General features: G+C 53.8%; 1 protein-coding gene across 1 annotated transcript; it reads left to right on the top strand.

Annotated features, from left to right (window-relative positions):
- The first annotated feature begins 234 nt into the window (after positions 1-234).
- Positions 235-20045, top strand: SURF4 (surfeit 4). The gene is made up of 6 exons (XM_075324662.1): positions 235-535; positions 8956-9142; positions 12015-12091; positions 14631-14674; positions 14994-15180; positions 18026-20045. Exons 1-6 carry the CDS (start codon positions 488-490, stop codon positions 18290-18292), a joined length of 810 nt encoding a protein of 269 aa, XP_075180777.1. The 5' UTR covers positions 235-487; the 3' UTR covers positions 18293-20045.
- Positions 20046-20878: the final 833 nt, after the last annotated feature.

Here is a 20878-nt window from a genome sequence, read left to right as displayed (position 1 = left end):
CCTGTATCTACCCCTCTCCAGCAGTGGTAGAGCCCCTGTATCTACCCCTCTCCAGCAGTGGTACTGCCCCTGTATCTACCCCTCTCCAGCAGTGGTACTGCCCCTGTATCTACCCCTCTCCAGCAGTGGTACTGCCCCTGTATCTACCCCTCTCCAGCAGTGGTACTGTCCCTGTATCTACCCCTCTCCAGCAGTGGTACTGCCCCTGTATCTACCCCTCTCCAGCAGTGGTAGAGCCCCTGTATCTACCCCTCTCCAGCAGTGGTACTATCCCTGATCTACCCCTCTCCAGCAGTGGTAGCCCCCGTCAGTCCCTCCTGTAGCCGGGTCCCTGTGCCCGCCGCCGCCGTCCCCTCCTCTTCCTGCTCCCGTCTCTCTCCGCCTCTCTGTGCTCGGTCCTTTAAGGCTTGGCCTACGTGGCAGGCCGGGGAGTAGCAGCTGCCGCCGGGAGGAGGGGCCGAGACTCAGCCCGACACCGGCACGGATCATGGCCAACAACCACATGATGGGCACCGCCGAGGACTTCGCGGACCAGGTGAGACCCCGGCGCCTCGTCCCGCCCGCTCCCGGGGACACAGCACATGGCGCGGCCGGAGCCGTGCGGACACAACGGGGGGCCCAGATATCACCACCGGGGCCGGAGACCACCGCGACCAGAGGCGACCCGGGCCCTGCAGAGACCAGTATAGAGAGGGGGGACTGGCCCCGGTGTATAGAGAGAGAGGGGGGGACTGGCCCCGGTGTATAGAGAGAGAGGGGGGGGACTGGCCCCGGTGTATATAGAGAGAGAGGGGGGACTGGCCCCGGTGTATAGAGAGAGAGAGGGGGGACTGGCCCCGGTGTATAGAGAGAGAGAGGGGGGACTGGCCCCGGTGTATAGAGAGAGAGAGGGGGGACTGGCCCCGGTGTATAGAGAGAGAGAGGGGGGACTGGCCCCGGTGTATATAGAGAGAGAGGGGGGACTGGCCCCGGTGTATATAGAGAGAGAGGGGGGACTGGCCCCGGTGTATATAGAGAGAGAGGGGGGACTGGCCCCGGTGTATATAGAGAGAGAGGGGGGACTGGCCCCGGTGTATATAGAGAGAGAGGGGGGACTGGCCCCGGTGTATATAGAGAGAGAGGGGGGACTGGCCCCGGTGTATATAGAGAGAGAGGGGGGACTGGCCCCGGTGTATATAGAGAGAGAGGGGGGACTGGCCCCGGTGTATAGAGAGAGAGGGGGGACTGGCCCCGGTGTATAGAGAGAGAGGGGGGACTGGCCCCGGTGTATAGAGAGAGGGGGGACTGGCCCCGGTGTATAGAGAGAGAGGGGGGACTGGCCCCGGTGTATAGAGAGAGAGGGGGGGACTGGCCCCGGTGTATAGAGAGAGGGGGGACTGGCCCCGGTGTATAGAGAGAGAGGGGGGGACTGGCCCCGGTGTATATAGAGAGAGAGGGGGGACTGGCCCCGGTGTATAGAGAGAGAGGGGGGACTGGCCCCGGTGTATAGAGAGAGGGGGGGACTGGCCCCGGTGTATAGAGAGAGGGGGGACTGGCCCCGGTGTATAGAGAGAGAGGGGGGGACTGGCCCCGGTGTATAGAGAGAGGGGGGACTGGCCCCGGTGTATAGAGAGAGAGGGGGACTGGCCCCGGTGTGTAGAGAGAGAGGGGGGGACTGGTCCCGGTGTATAGAGAGAGAGGGGGGACTGGCCCCGGTGTATAGAGAGAGAGGGGGGACTGGCCCCGGTGTATAGAGAGAGAGGGGGGACTGGCCCCGGTGTATAGAGAGAGAGAGGGGGGGACTGGTCCCGGTGTATAGAGAGAGAGAGGGGGGACTGGCCCCGGTGTATAGAGAGAGAGAGGGGGGACTGGTCCCGGTGTATAGAGAGAGAGAGGGGGGACTGGTCCCGGTGTATAGAGAGAGAGAGGGGGGACTGGCCCCGGTGTATAGAGAGAGAGAGAGGGGGGACTGGCCCCGGTGTATAGAGAGAGAGGGGGGGACTGGCCCCGGTGTATAGAGAGAGAGGGGGGGACTGGCCCCGGTGTATAGAGAGAGAGGGGGGGGACTGGCCCCGGTGTATAGAGAGAGAGGGGGGGGACTGGCCCCGGTGTATAGAGAGAGAGGGGGGGGACTGGCCCCGGTGTATAGAGAGAGAGAGGGGGGGACTGGCCCCGGTGTATAGAGAGAGAGAGGGGGGACTGGCCCCGGTGTATAGAGAGAGAGGGGGGGGGACTGGCCCCGGTGTATAGAGAGAGAGAGGGGGGGGACTGGCCCCGGTGTATAGAGAGAGAGAGGGGGGGGACTGGCCCCGGTGTATAGAGAGAGAGGGAGGGGGGGGACTGGCCCCGATGTATAGAGAGAGAGAGAGAGAGGGGGGACTGGCCCCGGTGTATAGAGAGAGAGAGAGGGGGGACTGGCCCCGGTGTATAGAGAGAGAGAGGGGGGGACTGGCCCCGGTGTATAGAGAGAGAGGGGGGACTGGCCCCGGTGTATAGAGAGAGAGAGAGAGGGGGGACTGGCCCCGGTGTATAGAGAGAGAGAGGGGGGGGACTGGCCCCGGTGTATAGAGAGAGAGAGGGGGGGGACTGGCCCCGGTGTATAGAGAGAGAGAGGGGGGGACTGGCCCCGGTGTATAGAGAGAGGGGGGGGGACTGGCCCCGGTGTATAGAGAGAGAGAGGGGGGGACTGGCCCCGGTGTATAGAGAGAGAGAGGGGGGGACTGGCCCCGGTGTATAGAGAGAGAGGGGGGGGACTGGCCCCGGTGTATAGAGAGAGAGAGGGGGGACTGGCCCCGGTGTATAGAGAGAGAGAGAGAGAGAGAGGGGGGACTGGCCCCGGTGTATAGAGAGAGAGGGGGGGGACTGGCCCCGGTGTATAGAGAGAGAGAGGGGGGGACTGGCCCCGGTGTATAGAGAGAGGGGGGGGGGACTGGCCCCGGTGTATAGAGAGAGAGAGGGGGGGACTGGCCCCGGTGTATAGAGAGAGAGAGAGGGGGGGACTGGCCCCGGTGTGTATAGAGAGAGAGAGAGGGGGGGACTGGCCCCGGTGTGTATAGAGAGAGAGAGAGGGGGGACTGGCCCCGGTGTATAGAGAGAGAGAGAGAGGGGGGGACTGGCCCCGGTGTATAGAGAGAGGGGGGGACTGGCCCCGGTGTATAGAGAGAGGGGGGGACTGGCCCCGGTGTATAGAGAGAGCGAGGGGGGACTGGCCCCGGTGTATAGAGAGAGCGAGGGGGGGCTGGCCCCGGTGTATAGAGAGAGAGAGAGGGGGGGCTGGCCCCGGTGTATAGAGAGAGAGAGGGGGGACTGGCCCCGGTGTATAGAGAGAGAGAGGGGGGACTGGCCCCGGTGTATAGAGAGAGAGAGAGAGAGAGAGAGAGAGAGGGGGGGACTGGCCCCGGTGTATAGAGAGGGGGGGGGGGACTGGCCCCAGTGTATAGAGAGAGAGAGGGGGGGCTGGCCCCAGTGTATAGAGAGAGAGAGGGGAGGAACTGGCCCCAGTGTATAGAGAGAGAGAGGGGGGGAACTGGCCCGGTGTATAGAGAGAGAGAGAGGGGGGGGGACTGGCCCCGGTGTATAGAGAGAGAGAGAGAGAGAGGGGGGGGGGGGACTGGCCCTGGTGTATAGAGAGAGAGAGGGGGGGGGGACTGGCCCCGGTGTATAGAGAGAGAGAGAGGGGGGGGACTGGCCCCGGTGTATAGAGAGAGGGGGGGGACTGGCCCCGGTGTATAGAGAGAGAGAGAGAGAGGGGGGGGGACTGGCCCCGGTGTATAGAGAGAGAGAGAGGGGGGACTGGCCCCGGTGTATAGAGAGAGAGAGAGGGGGGGGACTGGCCCCGGTGTATAGAGAGAGAGAGGGGGGGGGACTGGCCCCGGTGTATAGAGAGAGAGAGGGGGGGGGACTGGCCCCGGTGTATAGAGAGAGAGAGAGGGGGGACTGGCCCCGGTGTATAGAGAGAGAGAGGGGGGGGACTGGCCCCGGTGTATAGAGAGAGAGAGGGGGGGGACTGGCCCCGGTGTATAGAGAGAGAGAGGGGGGGGACTGGCCCCGGTGTATAGAGAGGGGGGGGAGGGGGACTGGCCCCGGTGTATAGAGAGGGGGGGAGGGGGACTGCCCCGGTGTATATAGAGAGAGAGAGAGAGGGGGGGGGGACTGGCCCCGGTGTATAGAGAGAGAGAGGGGGGGGACTGGCCCCGGTGTATAGAGAGAGAGAGGGGGGGGACTGGCCCCGGTGTATAGAGAGGGGGGGAGGGGGACTGGCCCCGATGGTGTAGTGACCGGCAGTGATTGGTTGCAGGCTGGTTGGCGTCACTTTAGAGGCCCCTCTGCTGCCTCCGGGTATACCGTGTGTCGCTGGGCAGGCGGGGGTTGGTGGTGGAGGGCAGTGACTGTGAGGCGGCGGCTTCCTATCCCCTGCTTTGCACTATTCCAGTGGCCGGGCACATCTTGTAAACCCCACGTCTGCCATCTTTTCTGGAATCTCTGTGCCATATGTGCTGCGTTACATCTCTGCACAGGTTGGCGACATCTCAGACCTGAGTGATACCCGCTGCTCGGTTGGCACTGGCTCGTGACCACGTCCTGAATACCGGGCACCAGTAATGACCCGTGTCTGTCCTCGCCGCTCAGTGAGTTAACGTTGGCAGCGCCGGTATAGCTGATGCCACTCTCCACGTCTGTGCCCGGGGCCACGCTTTTTGTGCCCTCCTGGTCACTTGGCACTTGTTCTTCCATGAGCTGCTGAGAAGTAAATTCCATCGTATGGGTCGAGGAGCAGAGAGCGAGTGGGCGGACGGGCCGTCCCATCTCCCGAGGAGCGGCACAATAGCAGGTGTATTATCCGGGAATAGATGGGTATCAGGGCAGTGCCACATTGGGCATAGGCGGGCATCTCTCCATATTATTACACACTCCTTACATCTTGTGCCAGGCCGTGGCACAGGCTGGCATCGCACCTGACACTCGTCTGCACCCGTCGTGCGGTTTCCTTAATTAATGTTTGCGGTAATTGTACGTCTGGGCAGATGTATACCGTGGCACACGTCGGGGGCGCGGGGGGGATGGGTACAACACGTCGGGGGCGCGGGGGGGTAGGTCACGTCGGGGGCGCGGGGGGGTAGGTCACGTCGGGGGTGCGGGGGGGTAGGTCACGTCGGGGGTGCGGGGGGGTAGGTCACGTCGGGGGTGCGGGGGGGGTAGGTCACGTCGGGGGTGCGGGGGGTAGGTCACGTTGGGGGCGCGGGGGGGTAGGTCCCGTCGGGGTTGCGGCGGGGGGTAGGTTATGTCGGGGAGCGGGGGGTAGGTTACGTCGGGGGCGCGGGGGGGTAGGACACCACGGGGGTGCGGGTTGGGTTACGACACATCTGGGGCGGGGGGGGGGGTACAACACGTCGGGGTCGCGGGGGGGGGGTACGACACGTCGGGGTCGCAGGGGGGGGTACGACACGTCGGGATCGCGGGGGGGGGTACGACATGTCGGGGTCGCGGGGGGGGTACGACTCGTCGGGGTCGCGGGGGGGGGTACGACTCGTCGGGGTCGCGGGGGGGGGTACGACACGTCGGGGTCGCGGGGGGGGGGTACGACACGTCGGGGGTCGCGGGGGGGGGGGTACGACACGTCGGGGTCGCGGGGGGGGGGGGTACGACACGTCGGGGTCGCCGGGGGGGGGGGTACGACACGTCGGGGTCGCCGGGGGGGGGTACGACACGTCGGGGTCGCCGGGGGGGGGGTACGACACGTCGGGGTCGCGGGGGGGGGGGGTACGACACGTCGGGGTCGCCAGGGGGGGGTACGACACGTCGGGGTCGCGGGGGGGGGGGGTACGACACGTCGGGGTCGCGGGGGGGGGGTACGACACGTCGGGGTCGGGGGGGGGGGGTACGACACGTCGGGGGGCGACACGTCGGGGGGGTACGGGGGCGCGGGGGGTCCTGGCACATTTACAGCTCATCACCGTGACCTTCGTAGTCCACATTAGGGAAGATCTTGGTCCAATATTAGAAGTCTCCGAGCCGTGCCAAAGGGGTTTGATCTCCGCCACCCTGGAAACCAGTAAAGGGGTATTCCTGGTAGGAATGTTACCAGTCGGGGGTCCGGTCCTGCCCGTGCCATACACCATATTAAACTCAAAGTGGCAGCATAAACAAAAATGGAAGGACCCCTTTAATTTCTTTTTGCAGCTGTGATCTGTGAGGGATCCAAGTGTTCAGTCTCCGCACAGCGCCTCCACTGGAGACACGAGGTATTACACCGTGATCATTAATCCTGATGGGAAATCTGCACCATTTCCGCTCGGTGTGGACGCCCCCTGACGCCGAAGACGCGTTAACCCTTATTGTAGACGTTTCGACTCTTTCTCCAGACTTCTAAAGTGACGGGCAGGCGAGGGTTAACCCCGCTCTCTACATAGTTATCCGTTATCTGCAGAGGTTCATCATGGCGGTTTCCTGGAAACCACTGACTCACGATCTCGCGTGCAGCGTTAATGAGACGCTTTCTGACAGCGGCAGATGGCGGCGTCGAGAGTCGGAGCCGGACAGGGAGACCACCCGGATCTGATGACCTTTGGCACCCCCATATCAGCCAATTGACTCATTTCCCTTCCCCCGCAGTTTACAGATCCTGGAACATATTGTCCGGGGTGGAGAGCCCCTTTAATTCGGCCATTCAGACCGATCATTGCCATGAATGGTGGAGATAAGCGGCCGATGGGTGTGTCCTAATGATGTCACCCATCCACACATGTCTAAATCTGATGGGATCTTACAGAAGTAGACTCCCCCTTTAAATTTCCTCCCTCCATATAAGAAGCCAATAGGCATCTATCTTTGTGCCTCAATGATATCACCCATCGAAACATATCTGAATCTGATGGTATCTTCTAAAAGTAGACCCCCCCCTTAAACCTCCTCTCCTCTAAAAGTAGACTTCCCCTTTAAACCTCCTCTCCTCTAAAAGTAGACTTCCCCTTTAAATCTCCTCTAAAAGTAGACTACCCCTTTAAACCTCCTCTCCTCTAAAAGTGAACTTTCCCTTTAAACCTCCTCTCCTCTAAAAGTAGACTCCCCCTTTAAACCTCCTCTCCTCTGAAAGTAGTCTACCCCTTTAAACCTCCTCTCCTCTAAAAGTGAACTTCCCCTTTAAACCTCCTCTCCTCTAAAAGTAGACTCCCCCTTTAAACCTCCTCTCCTCTAAAAGTAGACTTCCCCTTTAAACCTCCTCTCCTCTAAAAGTAGACTCCCCCTTAAACCTCCTCTGTCCATATAAGAAGTCGATAGGCGTCCATCTCTGTGCCTCAATGATACCACCCATCCACATGTATCTGAATCTGCTGGGATCTTCTAAAAGTAGACTCCCCCTTTAAATGTCCTCCGTCCTTACATGTTGTCCCTTCTCTTCCAGGCAGCAGAGGTCCGTGTTAGAGGCCGCCCGGTGCTAAGTATCAGAGCCTGCCGCATGCCGCGTGTGTGCCGTACACATAGCCCGAGCCTTCACCCGTCCCCGGCCCTGAAGTGGAGCGACAGTGCCGGAGTGATTACATAACATGCACTTCCCTCTCTGTCCACTGGGGGCATTCACCACTCACATACATGCATACATACACACATACATACATGCATACATACACACATACATACATACATGCATACATACACACATACATACATACATACATGCATACATACACGCATACATACATACATACATACACACATACATACATACATACATACACACATACATACATACATACATACATACATACACACATACATGCATACATACACGCATACATACATACATACATACACACATGCATACATACACACATACATACATACATGCATACATACACACATACATACATGCATACATACACACATACATGCATACATGCATACATACACACATACATGCATACATGCATACATACACACATACATACATACATACATACACACATACATACATACATGCATACATACACACATACATACATACACACATACATACATACATGCATACATACACACATACATACATACATACATGCATACATACACACATACATGCATACATACATACATGCATACATACACACATACATGCATACATACATGCATACATACACACATACATGCATACATACATGCATACATACACACATACATACATACACGCATACATACACGCATACATACATACATGCATACATACACACATACATACATACATGCATACATACACACACACATACATACATACATACATACATGCATACACACACACATACATACATACACATACATACATACATGCATACATACACACATACATACATACATGCATACATACACACACACACATACATACACACACATACATACACACACATACATACATACACATACATGCATACATATTTATTATCAGTTCCCCCCCCCCTCCTTGGAGGTTTAGCTGAGCTCCTACAAACTTGCTGACTGTTTCCTTTTTGTGTACATGCCGGGGAGGGGGGGGGGGGGGGTACGGCGCACACTACACCACTGGTGTGAGTAAATCCGCTATATTATATCCTGGGGTCTCACCCAGTGAGAGCATTCCTGGCCAACGGGAGTCTCGGCTTTCGTGGCCGCGGTTTAACCCCTTGTCGTGTGGGTGTGCATTGCATGTAAGCAATCTAACCAGAATACACGGGCACCATTAGCCGCCTGTAGACTTTGCTCCGTGTAGACATTACTAGTGAGTGTAAAGGTCGGGGATGTGCGTCCGGCCTGCTCTGCTCCATTATGTATAGATTAACCCTGTAAATCCCAATTCCTCCGCCGCGGCCGTCAGGCTCCGATCCAGAAATGGTCTCCGGCTGTTGGAGGAGTTTGCATGCGGCTCTGTTGTGTGCACGGTGTACGGAGCCGCATCATCCGGGTATATACGGACGGACGCTAATCACGTGACTTCTGTCTTTCTGTCTGCAGTTCCTGCGGGTGACGAAGCAGTACCTCCCGCACGTCGCCCGCCTCTGCCTCATCAGCACCTTCCTGGAGGACGGCATCCGCATGTGGTTCCAGTGGAGCGAGCAGCGAGATTACATCGAGGCCACGTGGGGCTGCGGCTACTTCTTGGCCACCATCTTTGTCCTCATTAACTTGATAGGGCAGCTGGGTGAGTGACCGAGGCGTCCTTATAACTGGATATATCCTGACGGCTCCGCTCTATTCATTGTCTATAGGACTGATGGAGATGGCGGAGGACAGCAGTCTGCGGAGGGTAAATTGGAGGCACTGTTATTCCGTCTGGCCATTTAAGAGCCTCATTCTTGAGATCTGTGGGGTTGAGGGGAACTATAATCTGCAAGATGATAACTTGCAATGTTGGGAATAACCATAACTAGTGATGAGCGGGCACTACCATGCTCGGGTGCTCAGTACTGGTAGCTAGTGATGAGCGGGCACTACCATGCTCGGGTGCTCAGTACTGGTAACTAGTGATGAGCGGGCACTACCATGCTCGGGTGCTCAGTACTGGTAGCTAGTGATGAGCGGGCACTACCATGCTCGGGTGCTCAGTACTGGTAACTAGTGATGAGCGGGCACTACCATGCTCGGGTGCTCAGTACTGGTAACTAGTGATGAGCGGGCACTACCATGCTCGGGTGCTCAGTACTGGCAACTAGTGATGAGCGGGCACTACCATGCTCGGGTGCTCAGTACTGGCAACTAGTGATGAGCGGGCACTACCATGCTCGGGTGCTCAGTACTGGTAAATAGTGATGAGCGAGCACTACCATGCTCGGGTGCTCAGTACTGGCAACTAGTGATGAGCGGGCACTACCATGCTCGGGTGCTCAGTACTGGCAACTAGTGATGAGCGGGCACTACCATGCTCGGGTGCTCTGTACTGGTAACTAGTGATGAGCGGGCACTACCATGCTCGGGTGCCCTGTACTGGTAACTAGTGATGAGCGGGCACTACCATGCTCGGGTGCTCAGTACTGGTAACTAGTGATGAGCGGGCACTACCATGCTCGGGTGCTCAGTACTGGCAACTAGTGATGAGCGGGCACTACCATGCTCGGGTGCTCAGTACTGGCAACTAGTGATGAGCGGGCACTACCATGCTCGGGTGCTCAGTACTGGTAACTAGTGATGAGCGGGCACTACCATGCTCGGGTGCTCAGTACTGGTAACTAGTGATGAGCGGGCACTACCATGCTCGGGTGCTCAGTACTGGTAACTAGTGATGAGCGGGCACTACCATGCTCGGGTGCTCAGTACTGGTAACTAGTGATGAGCGGGCACTACCATGCTCGGGTGCTCAGTACTGGTAACTAGTGATGAGCGGGCACTACCATGCTCGGGTGCTCAGTACTGGTAACTAGTGATGAGCGGGCACTACCATGCTCGGGTGCTCAGTACTGGTAACTAGTGATGAGCGGGCACTACCATGCTCGGGTGCTCTGTACTGGTAACTAGTGATGAGTGGGCACTACCATGCTCGGGTGCTCAGTACTGGTAACTAGTGATGAGCGGACACTACCATGCTCGGGTGCTCAGTACTGGTAACTAGTGATGAGCTGGCACTACCATGCTCGGGTGCTCAGTACTGGTAACTAGTGATGAGCGGGCACTACCATGCTCAGGTGCTCTGTACTGGTAACTAGTGATGAGTGGGCACTACCATGCTCGGGTGCTCTGTACTGGTAACTAGTGATGAGCGGGCACTACCATGCTCAGGTACTCTGTACTGGTAACTAGTGATGAGCGGGCACTACCATGCTCGGGTGCTCTGAAGTGGTAACTAGTGATGAGCGGGCACTACCATGCTCAGGTACTCTGTACTGGTAACTAGTGATGAGTGGGCACTACCATGCTCAGGTACTCTGTACTGGTAACTAGTGATGAGCGGGCACTACCATGCTCAGGTACTCTGTACTGGTAACTAGTGATGAGTGGGCACTACCATGCTCGGGTGCTCAGTACTGGTAACTAGTGATGAGCGGGCACTACCATGCTCGGGTGCTCAGTACTGGTAACTAGTGATGAGCGGGCACTACCATGCTCGGGTGCTCAGTACTGGTAACTAGTGATGAGCGGGCACTACCATGCTCGGGTGCTCAGTACTGGTAACTAGTGATGAGCGGGCACTACCATGCTCGGGTGCTCAGTACTGGTAACTAGTGATGAGTGGGCACTACCATGCTCGGGTGATCAGTACTGGTAACTAGTGATGAGTGGGCACTACCATGCTCGGGTGCTCAGTACTGGTAACTAGTGATGAGCGGGCACTACCATGCTCGGGTGATCAGTACTGGTAACTAGTGATGAGCGGGCACTACCATGCTCGGGTGATCAGTACTGGTAACTAGTGATGAGCGGGCACTACCATGCTCAGGTGCTCCGAGAACGAGCACCTGAGCATGGTAGTGCCCGCTCATCAGTAGTTATAGGTGAAGCTTTCCTTTGCAGGTTCACATGGTTATTCCCAATATTGCATATTATCACTTTGCTGATTACGGGTCCCCTGAACCCCACAGATCCCGGGAGCGAGGCTCTGAAACGCCCGGATAGAATAAAGAGGTGACCCTGCCCCCGCTTTACCCTCCATCTATTGGGCTGAAAAAGCTGGATTTCTTCCATGGATCCGGTTAGGAACTTCTTGCCACTGTTTTCTCCGGACACGTGGACAGTGGCAGAGAATTCAGTCCCCTTGTCTCATGTTGGGGGCACGGAGGGGTTTTCTGGTTAATTCTTTAATTTGTCAATAAACTAATATAATAAGTAATGGTATATACTCTGCCATCGATTTCCTCCATCTGTCTCCTCGTCCAGTCTTTGGTGGCAGCAGTGGTCACGTACTGACCGTGGGGGGGGGATCTATGGGGGTGCCAGTTCTTATTTTCACACTTGGGGTCTTCTGCTCCTGTAACGTCATGTATGGCCCAGTGTAAACTCATTCTAGATTGGATCTATGGCGTTTCTTTCCTGTGTATTGATTACCGATCCGCTGTTTATTGATCCGCTCTTCTGTCTTCCAGGCGGCTGCATCCTGGTCCTGAGCCGGAACTTTGTCCAGTACGCCTGCTTCGGTCTGTTTGGGATCATCGCCATGCAGGTGAGACCCTATTACATGTGGGGGCATTGGTGATTAGCCCCGTCCTGAATTCTCTTGCCTTGGTGCCCGTATACGCATCGGTTATTGGCACGTGGGCGACGACTGCAGCAAATCACGGCCATTCGACAATGCGCATCTCTTCTGTGAATCGCGTGGGGTTTGTGCCTCGTCTGTACTTTACTGCACAGTACCGTATACCAATTTACGTGGCACACAACCATGCGTATATGGGAACCGTGATACCAATGCATCCTATAGACTGTCTGGGTATATCCCGCTGATCATTGTAGCCTGCTGGGTATATCCCGCTGATCATTATAGCATGTCTGGGTATATCCCGCTCATCATTACAGCCTGTCTGGGTATATCCCGCTCATCATTATAGCCTGTCTGGGTATATCCCGCTGATCATTATAGCCTGTCTGGGTATATCCCGCTGATCATTGTAGCCTGCTGGGTATATCCCGCTCATCATTATAGCATGTCTGGGTATATCCCACTGATCATTATAGCCTGTCTGGGTATATCCCGCTGATCATTATAGCCTGTCTGGGTATATCCCGCTCATCATTATAGCCTGTCTGGGTATATCCCACTGATCATTATAGCCTGTCTGGGTATATCCCGCTGATCATTATAGCCTGTCTGGGTATATCCCGCTGATGATTGTAGCCTGTCTGGGTATATCCCGCTCATCATTATAGCATGTCTGGGTATATCCCGCTGATCATTATAGCCTGTCTGGGTATATCCCGCTGATCATTATAGCATGTCTGGGTATATCCCGCTGATCATTATAGCATGTCTGGGTATATCCCGCTGATCATTATAGCATGTCTGGGTATATCCCGCTGATCATTATAGCATGTCTGGGTATATCCCGCTGATGATTGTAGCCTGTCTGGGTATATCCCGCTGATGATTGTAGCCTGTCTGGGTATATCCCGCTGATGATTGTAGCCTGTCTGGGTATATCCCGCTGATGATTGTAGCCTGTCTGGGTATATCCCGCTGATGATTGTAGCCTGTCTGGGTATATCCCGCTGATGATTGTAGCCTGTCTGGGTATATCCCGCTGATGATTGTAGCCTGTCTGGGTATATCCCGCTGATGATTGTAGCCTGTCTGGGTATATCCCGCTGATGATTGTAGCCTGTCTGGGTATATCCCGCTGATGATTGTAGCCTGTCTGGGTATATCCCGCTGATGATTGTAGCCTGTCTGGGTATATCCCGCTGATCATTGTAGCCTGTCTGGGTATATCCCGCTGATGATTGTAGCCTGTCTGGGTATATCCCGCTGATCATTATAGCCTGTCTGGGTATATCCCGCTGATGATTGTAGCCTGTCTGGGTATATCCCGCTGATCATTGTAGCATGTCTGGGTATATCCCGCTGATCATTGTAGCATGTCTGGGTATATCCCGCTGATCATTGTAGCATGTCTGGGTATATCCCGCTGATCATTGTAGCATGTCTGGGTATATCCCGCTGATCATTGTAGCATGTCTGGGTATATCCCGCTGATCATTGTAGCATGTCTGGGTATATCCCGCTGATCATTGTAGCATGTCTGGGTATATCCCGCTGATCATTGTAGCCTGTCTGGGTATATCCCGCTGATCATTGTAGCCTGTCTGGGTATATCCCGCTGATGATTGTAGCCTGTCTGGGTATATCCCGCTGATCATTGTAGCCTGTCTGGGTATATCCTGCTGATCATTGTAGCCTGTCTGGGTATATCCCGCTGATCATTGTAGCCTGTCTGGGTATATCCCGCTGATGATTGTAGCCTGTCTGGGTATATCCCGCTGATCATTGTAGCCTGTCTGGGTATATCCCGCTGATCATTGTAGCCTGTCTGGGTATATCCCGCTGATCATTGTAGCATGTCCGGGAATTCCCGCTGATCATTGTAGCCTGTCTGGGTATATCCCGCTGATCATTGTAGCCTGTCTGGGTATATCCCGCTGATCATTGTAGCCTGTCTGGGTATATCCCGCTGATCATTGTAGCCTGTCTGGGTATATCCCGCTGATCATTGTAGCCTGTCTGGGTATATCCCGCTGATCATTGTAGCCTGTCTGGGTATATCCCGCTGATCATTGTAGCATGTCTGGGTATATCCCGCTGATCATTGTAGCATGTCTGGGTATATCCCGCTGATCATTGTAGCCTGTCTGGGTATATCCCGCTGATCATTGTAGCCTGTCTGGGTATATCCCGCTGATGATTGTAGCCTGTCTGGGTATATCCCGCTGATCATTGTAGCCTGTCTGGGTATATCCCGCTGATGATTGTAGCCTGTCTGGGTATATCCCGCTGATCATTGTAGCCTGTCTGGGTATATCCCGCTGATGATTGTAGCCTGTCTGGGTATATCCCGCTGATCATTGTAGCCTGTCTGGGTATATCCCGCTGATGATTGTAGCCTGTCTGGGTATATCCCGCTGATCATACATCATATGCTAGTGATGGGGGAACCATTTTTTGGGATGTATCACCAGCTTTATGTAACACGTGTCTTCTTCCACATCAGACGATCGCGTACAGTATCCTGTGGGATCTGAAGTTTTTAATGAGGTAAGTGCATTAATGTCTCCTAGGATCTACTGTCCATCCCCCATACATCGGCCATATATTTTGTCCACTTTACATGTGTACAGTCTCCTCATATTTGGGGTGGGGAGCGATGGCTGTCGTCTGGATGAGCATTCGGCTATGTAACGTGTATGGCCAATGCCTCATATGTTGGGCTGAGTAGACCGCCGTCTTTATGACCGAATCCTCCACCCACCACTCAATCCATGACACAGGGGGTAACGTCTTCTTGTAAGGTCTTTTCTATGGTCTTGCAGCATCCAATGTACAGTGTTTAGCGTCCATGTTTTCTCTTCTCCAGGAACCTGGCTTTAGGCGGAGGACTCTTATTACTTTTGGCCGAGTCTCGGTCGGAAGGAAAAAGCATGTTTGCCGGAGTGCCCACCATGGGCGAGAGTTCCCCGAAGCAGTACATGCAGCTCGGGGGCCGCGTGCTGCTCGTCCTCATGTTCATGACCCTGCTGCACTTTGACGCAAGCTTTTTCTCAGTAAGTCGCCTCAAAGATTATTATTATTAATAATAATCTAATATAATTAATTGCTATGATATCAGTGGAGCCTTCTCCTGGTCAGAAGAGGTTCATAGACCCCCATAATGGCCAGCTATACCCGCATCTTGGCCACTTTGCAGACGGTCCTTTTATTAGGAGCGACCGTATATGCTAAATCTTTTTGGGGTGGGACAACCCCCTTTTGAGTATGTGAATTATTAGATTATCATTGATACTATATCGATAACTTTTGGGGATTTATTTGGTGTTGTACTTAAATTGAGAAATTTGGAGCTACATTCTTGCTTTTTTCTTTATTATTTGGGTTTAATAAAAAAAAATTTGCCCTTTTTTTTTTTTTTTTTTTTTTTTTTTTAAGCTCTTACAGGCTTTCTTGTTTTGCTGCAGAATGAGTTAACTGAGAATCTGTCAGTGAGCTCAATATTACGGGGAGTCAAACCCTTTTATCTTCCTTTTTTTGAGCTACTTTGTGCTGATTTTATGTTAAGTTTATATATTCGAGTATAAGCCGACATATCTAAGTTTACCACCAAAAACTAGAAAAACTTATTGACTCAAGTATAAGCCTAGGGAAAGGTAGTAGCTGCTGGAAAATTAAAAAAAATAAAATAGATACCAAGAAATTGTAATGTGCCCCATTCTTGATCCCTCCCCCTTGTACTAATGTGCCCCATAATAATGTGCCCCCCCCATCCTTGTAGTAATGTGCCCCCCCATCCCCCCATCCTTGTAGTAATGCGCCCCCCCATCCTTGTAGTAATGTGCCCCCCCCATCCTTGTAGTAATGTGCCCCCCCCATCCTTGTAGTAATGTGCCCCCCCCATCCTTGTAGTAATGTGCCCCCCCCATCCTTGTAGTAATGCGCCCCCCCCATCCTTGTAGTAATGCGCCCCCCCCCATCCTTGTAGTAATGCGCCCCCCCCATCCTTGTAGTAATGCGCCCCCCCTCCTTGTAGTAATGCGCCCCCCCCCTCCTTGTAGTAATGCGCCCCCCCCCCTCCTTGTAGTAATGCGCCCCCCCCCCTCCTTGTAGTAATGCGCCCCCCCCCTCCTTGTAGTAATGCGCCCCCCCCCTCCTTGTAGTAATGCGCCCCCCCCCCCATCCTTGTAGTAATGTGCCCCCCCCATCCTTGTAGTAATGCGCCCCCCCCATCCTTGTAGTAATGCGCCCCCCCCATCCTTGTAGTAATGCGCCCCCCCCCATCCTTGTAGTAATGCGCCCCCCCCTCCTTGTAGTAATGCGCCCCCCCCCCTCCTTGTAGTAATGCGCCCCCCCCCCCTCCTTGTAGTAATGCGCCCCCCCCCTCCTTGTAGTAATGCGCCCCCCCCCTCCTTGTAGTAATGCGCCCCCCCCCCTCCTTGTAGTAATGCGCCCCCCCCCATCCTTGTAGTAATGCGCCCCCCCCATCCTTGTAGTAATGCGCCCCCCCTCCTTGTAGTAATGCGCCCCCCCCCTCCTTGTAGTAATGCGCCCCCCCCCCCTCCTTGTAGTAATGCGCCCCCCCCCTCCTTGTAGTAATGCGCCCCCCCCCTCCTTGTAGTAATGCGCCCCCCCCCATCCTTGTAGTAATGCGCCCCCCCCCATCCTTGTAGTAATGCGCCCCCCCCATCCTTGTAGTAATGCGCCCCCCCCCTCCTTGTAGTAATGCGCCCCCCCCCTCCTTGTAGTAATGCGCCCCCCCCCCTCCTTGTAGTAATGCGCCCCCCCCCTCCTTGTAGTAATGCGCCCCCCCCCTCCTTGTAGTAATGCGCCCCCCCCCCTCCTTGTAGTAATGCGCCCCCCCCCCCATCCTTGTAGTAATGCGCCCCCCCCCCCTCCTTGTAGTAATGCGCCCCCCCCTCCTTGTAGTAATGCCCCCCCCCCCTCCTTGTAGTAATGCGCCCCCCCCCCTCCTTGTAGTAATGCGCCCCCCCCCCCCCCCCATCCTTGTAGTAATGGGCCCCCCCCCCCCCCTCCTTGTAGTAATGCGCCCCCCCCCCCCATCCTTGTAGTAATGTCCTTATTCCGGTCCTCTTTTGTCCCCTATTATACCGTTGTGCACATGCACAAAAAAAAAATTCTCACCGGTCCTCCATTCCCATGGTGTCCTCTTACCTGCTTCTTGCGGACCGCAGGCACATAGACCCTTTGATGATGGTGGCCGTTACACAGGGCCGCTGATGCCATAATCACTTTACTTCAGTTGAATGCTTTACGGCACCACAAAGCATTCAACTGAAGTAAAGCGCTGACAGCAGCGTCAGCCCCGTGTATCGGCTGTGATCATCGAGGGGTCTGTATGTCTGTGGGCCGCAAGAAACAGGTAAAAGGACACCATGGGAATGGAGGACCGGTGAGAAGATAATTTTTTTTTTTTTTTTTTTTGCGGGACCCTCACTCGAGTATAAGCCCAGGTTGGCGTTTTTAGCTTAAACAAAATGGGCTGAAATACTCGATTTATACTCGAGCATATACAGTAATCTATATTTTTGCTCATCTGGTGTTGTAATTTCCGAACTGCTTAGTTGCTGCCGTCCATAGCATCTAAGAGGTTTAATGGCCAGGCCCTGAGCCATCTCTAAACCCGGGGGTTGCAGTAAGGTGCACGTTGCACTCCGGAAATTGGTAAAAGCCGTTCTCCAGGATTAAAGAAAGGATCTGTTTTCTTCAGGGCTATTCCTCCCCATGAGCTACTTCTGATATTGTGGGTTGGCATCAACCACATTGAGGGTACCTGCTGCCACGCAATAGCCCATGGGCAGGAGTGGTGCTCATTTTTTGGCCGCCCCCTATTATTGTTTGTTTCACGTTCCCTTTACTTCTGTCGCTCTTCTTCCTTAGATCCTGCAGAACATGGTGGGCACGGCCTTAATCATCCTGGTGGCGATCGGTTTCAAGACGAAGTTGGCGGCGCTGACTTTGGTGGTCTGGCTCTTTGCCATCAACGTCTACTTCAACGCTTTCTGGAGCGTCCCGGCCTACAAGCCCATGCACGACTTCCTAAAATACGACTTCTTTCAGACCATGTCGGTCATCGGCGGACTCCTCCTAGTGGTGGCCTTGGGACCTGGTGGGGTTTCCATGGACGAAAAGAAAAAGGAGTGGTAGTCTCTTGACCCTTACCTCACGTGGAATCTTGTAGAATGTCCCGGATAAAGCAGAGTCCTGCTCCATCATCTCCCCCCTCTCCCCAGCCTCCTCCTTCTTTTTCTTCATTATGCCGCCTCTGGAGTCCTGCGGCGTGCCGATACATCAGGCGTCCACCGCCGCCGCAGTCCACGGATCACACTTCAGCCGTATCATGCAGTATATTCACTTTTCAGGATGCGTTTTGTTTGTTTTATGCGAATTTCGGAGCCAGACGCTGGTCACCCAAATGCAAGACTCGGCCTCTGGATCTGAAGCTGTTCCGTAGAGATTTGGTGCACCCCTCGAAGGGGCGCTGTGTGCAGTACTGGGGTGACACCGGTCACAAAATACATGTTTGTCTGGTTAATTATTTAATACTGAATCCGCCGGCTCTTGGCGCTGTGTAATTATTTTATTTTTAATTTTTTTTTATTCTCCCATTTCTGTGCTTTTTAAAGGGGGTCAATCAAAGCAAATCTGTGCTGTCACGTGTGTTAAAGGGGCACTAAACCTAAACTATGCCTATAGCTGAATGCAATCTACCCCCTCCGAAAACGCCATACGTTTTCAAGCGGTTTCATCTCTTCTATACTATACAAGCACCTTTTACTCAGTCAAAAGGGGCCAGAGACCCCCCAAAATCTCCGTCTGGCCACTAAGCCTTTTGTATCAGTTGCCAAAACCAAACTTCTTGCATAGTGTTTCGTCCCAAAAATCCATGGTCGTCTTTTGACTTCTTTAGGTTTCGTTCCTCTGCGTCCATCGGACTTCTTCTGTCTTCGTGACTGAGCCAATGTCGGGGTTTTTAATTTAATGGATTCTCGTTAAATAGTTAATACTTTGAGGGGTTTATTAAGAGTATGGACGGTTTCCCACGTGAAACGTGGACCACGCTCACGTTGGAAGACCTGGCCTGTCCATCGCGTGTCCTGACCCTCCCAGTTGTGGGGTCAGGTCTTCTGATGGGGTCCATCTTTGATATTTAGCAGAACGTGACCCCTATCGGCTGCTGTTAGGACTTTTTTTTTTTTTTCTTGGGGGGGTATTTGCTTTATAATATGGGATTCCCATTAGCAGTAGGGACACAAGATTGGGATAAAATGATTCTCAATCACTAGTGTTATGTCCACGCCTGCCTACTATCGACGAGGACGTCATTGGATGTTATCCTCCACTCAAGGTTAAAGCTGCATTGAATATTTTACCGGTGAGGACGGCTAATATCCGAAAAAAAGGCACTTATCAGGTAGTAAAAAATGCAAAATCACCAAATCTGACTGTGAACGCAGCTTTGGAAGTGACTGGAGGAAAGCAAAGTTCTGCAACATTACAGAGGTCCAATGATCGATTTCAGACAAGACTGCCCTGGTCTGAGCACCCGGCGCCAAACCATAGGAGGGATTATGATGCGGTTAGTGCGGTCATCAGTCCAGAACTTGAGGCCGGAGTTGAGGTGTAGATGTGCGCCAATATGTTGTGTGTGCGAAACCGGCACAGTGATGCCGCAGCTTCCGTGGTGGGACAAGATGGCCATCGTAAAAGGGAATGTGGCACCCACAGCTCCCACTGTACCCCCATGGCGGTCGTATCACCCCTGTGTCGGCGACCCCTCGCTCACTGTCCTTTTTATTATACAGTCCCTGCCTTTATATTTTTTCTAAAAGGTTGTGTGGAGCTAAAAAGTGTTTCAACATTGTAATATATTTCATTAAAAAAGAGGCATGTGACGTGAGAGATTCTTTTCTGTGGATGAGTGATCGATGTCGTCAAAACTGCGTTTATTTTTCTGTGTTCCACTGGTATCCATTAAAGTATACTGGTTTGCAGTTGTTGCTAGTGGTCTGACCCTAAATCTTGCCTCAAAGACCCAGGGCCATCCAGGTGGGATTCTAGGTGCCCTGCACACATCAGTGTCTACGGAGACAGACTCATGTAGACGCAGTATAATCAATGGGCTTGGTCACGCATCTGTGTTTTCACATGGACTGTGTATCCGCGTGGAGCATACATGTGTCTGTGTGTGCCACACTGTGACATGTCAGCTTTCTGCCGTCAGAATTTTTATACTTACCCGTCTCCGGCACGGCTGTCTCTGCTGTTGCTTCTGCACCCGCTCATTATGCTCATGAATATTCACTGTACTCCCAGCGGACCCGGAAGTAACAGCAGCCCCAGACACAGGTAAGTATACCAGGTCATGGTGTCCGTGTGCTATACGGATTTCACATAGATAACACACGGGATACACACACGGGTGGCCTGAGAAAGTCAAAAAGGGCAGAACGGCTTTATTTTTCTCCATAGAGAATAGATATTCTGATATTTTATTAGCTTAGCGTGTTAAGCAGGCGGTGATGAATAATATGTAAATTTAATTTTTTATTTTACTTTTATTCATGTTCTGGAAAATAGTGGTGATAACTTTATTTTACAATATTTTTTAATTTTTTTTTTAAAATTGTTTTCCTAGGGGAGCAGGTGATCGCTCACAATACTATGAAATATTATAATATATAGGGCTTCGCTGTGCTTGAGCTTTATTGCTGTACAAGCATGGCAGCCATG

This window comes from Anomaloglossus baeobatrachus, chromosome 9 (genome assembly GCF_048569485.1).
Source record: "Anomaloglossus baeobatrachus isolate aAnoBae1 chromosome 9, aAnoBae1.hap1, whole genome shotgun sequence".
In the NCBI taxonomy this organism is placed as follows: Eukaryota; Metazoa; Chordata; class Amphibia; order Anura; family Aromobatidae; genus Anomaloglossus; species Anomaloglossus baeobatrachus.
The sequence above is the reverse complement of the archived record's forward strand: the minus strand, read 5'-3'. Positions and strand labels throughout refer to the sequence as shown.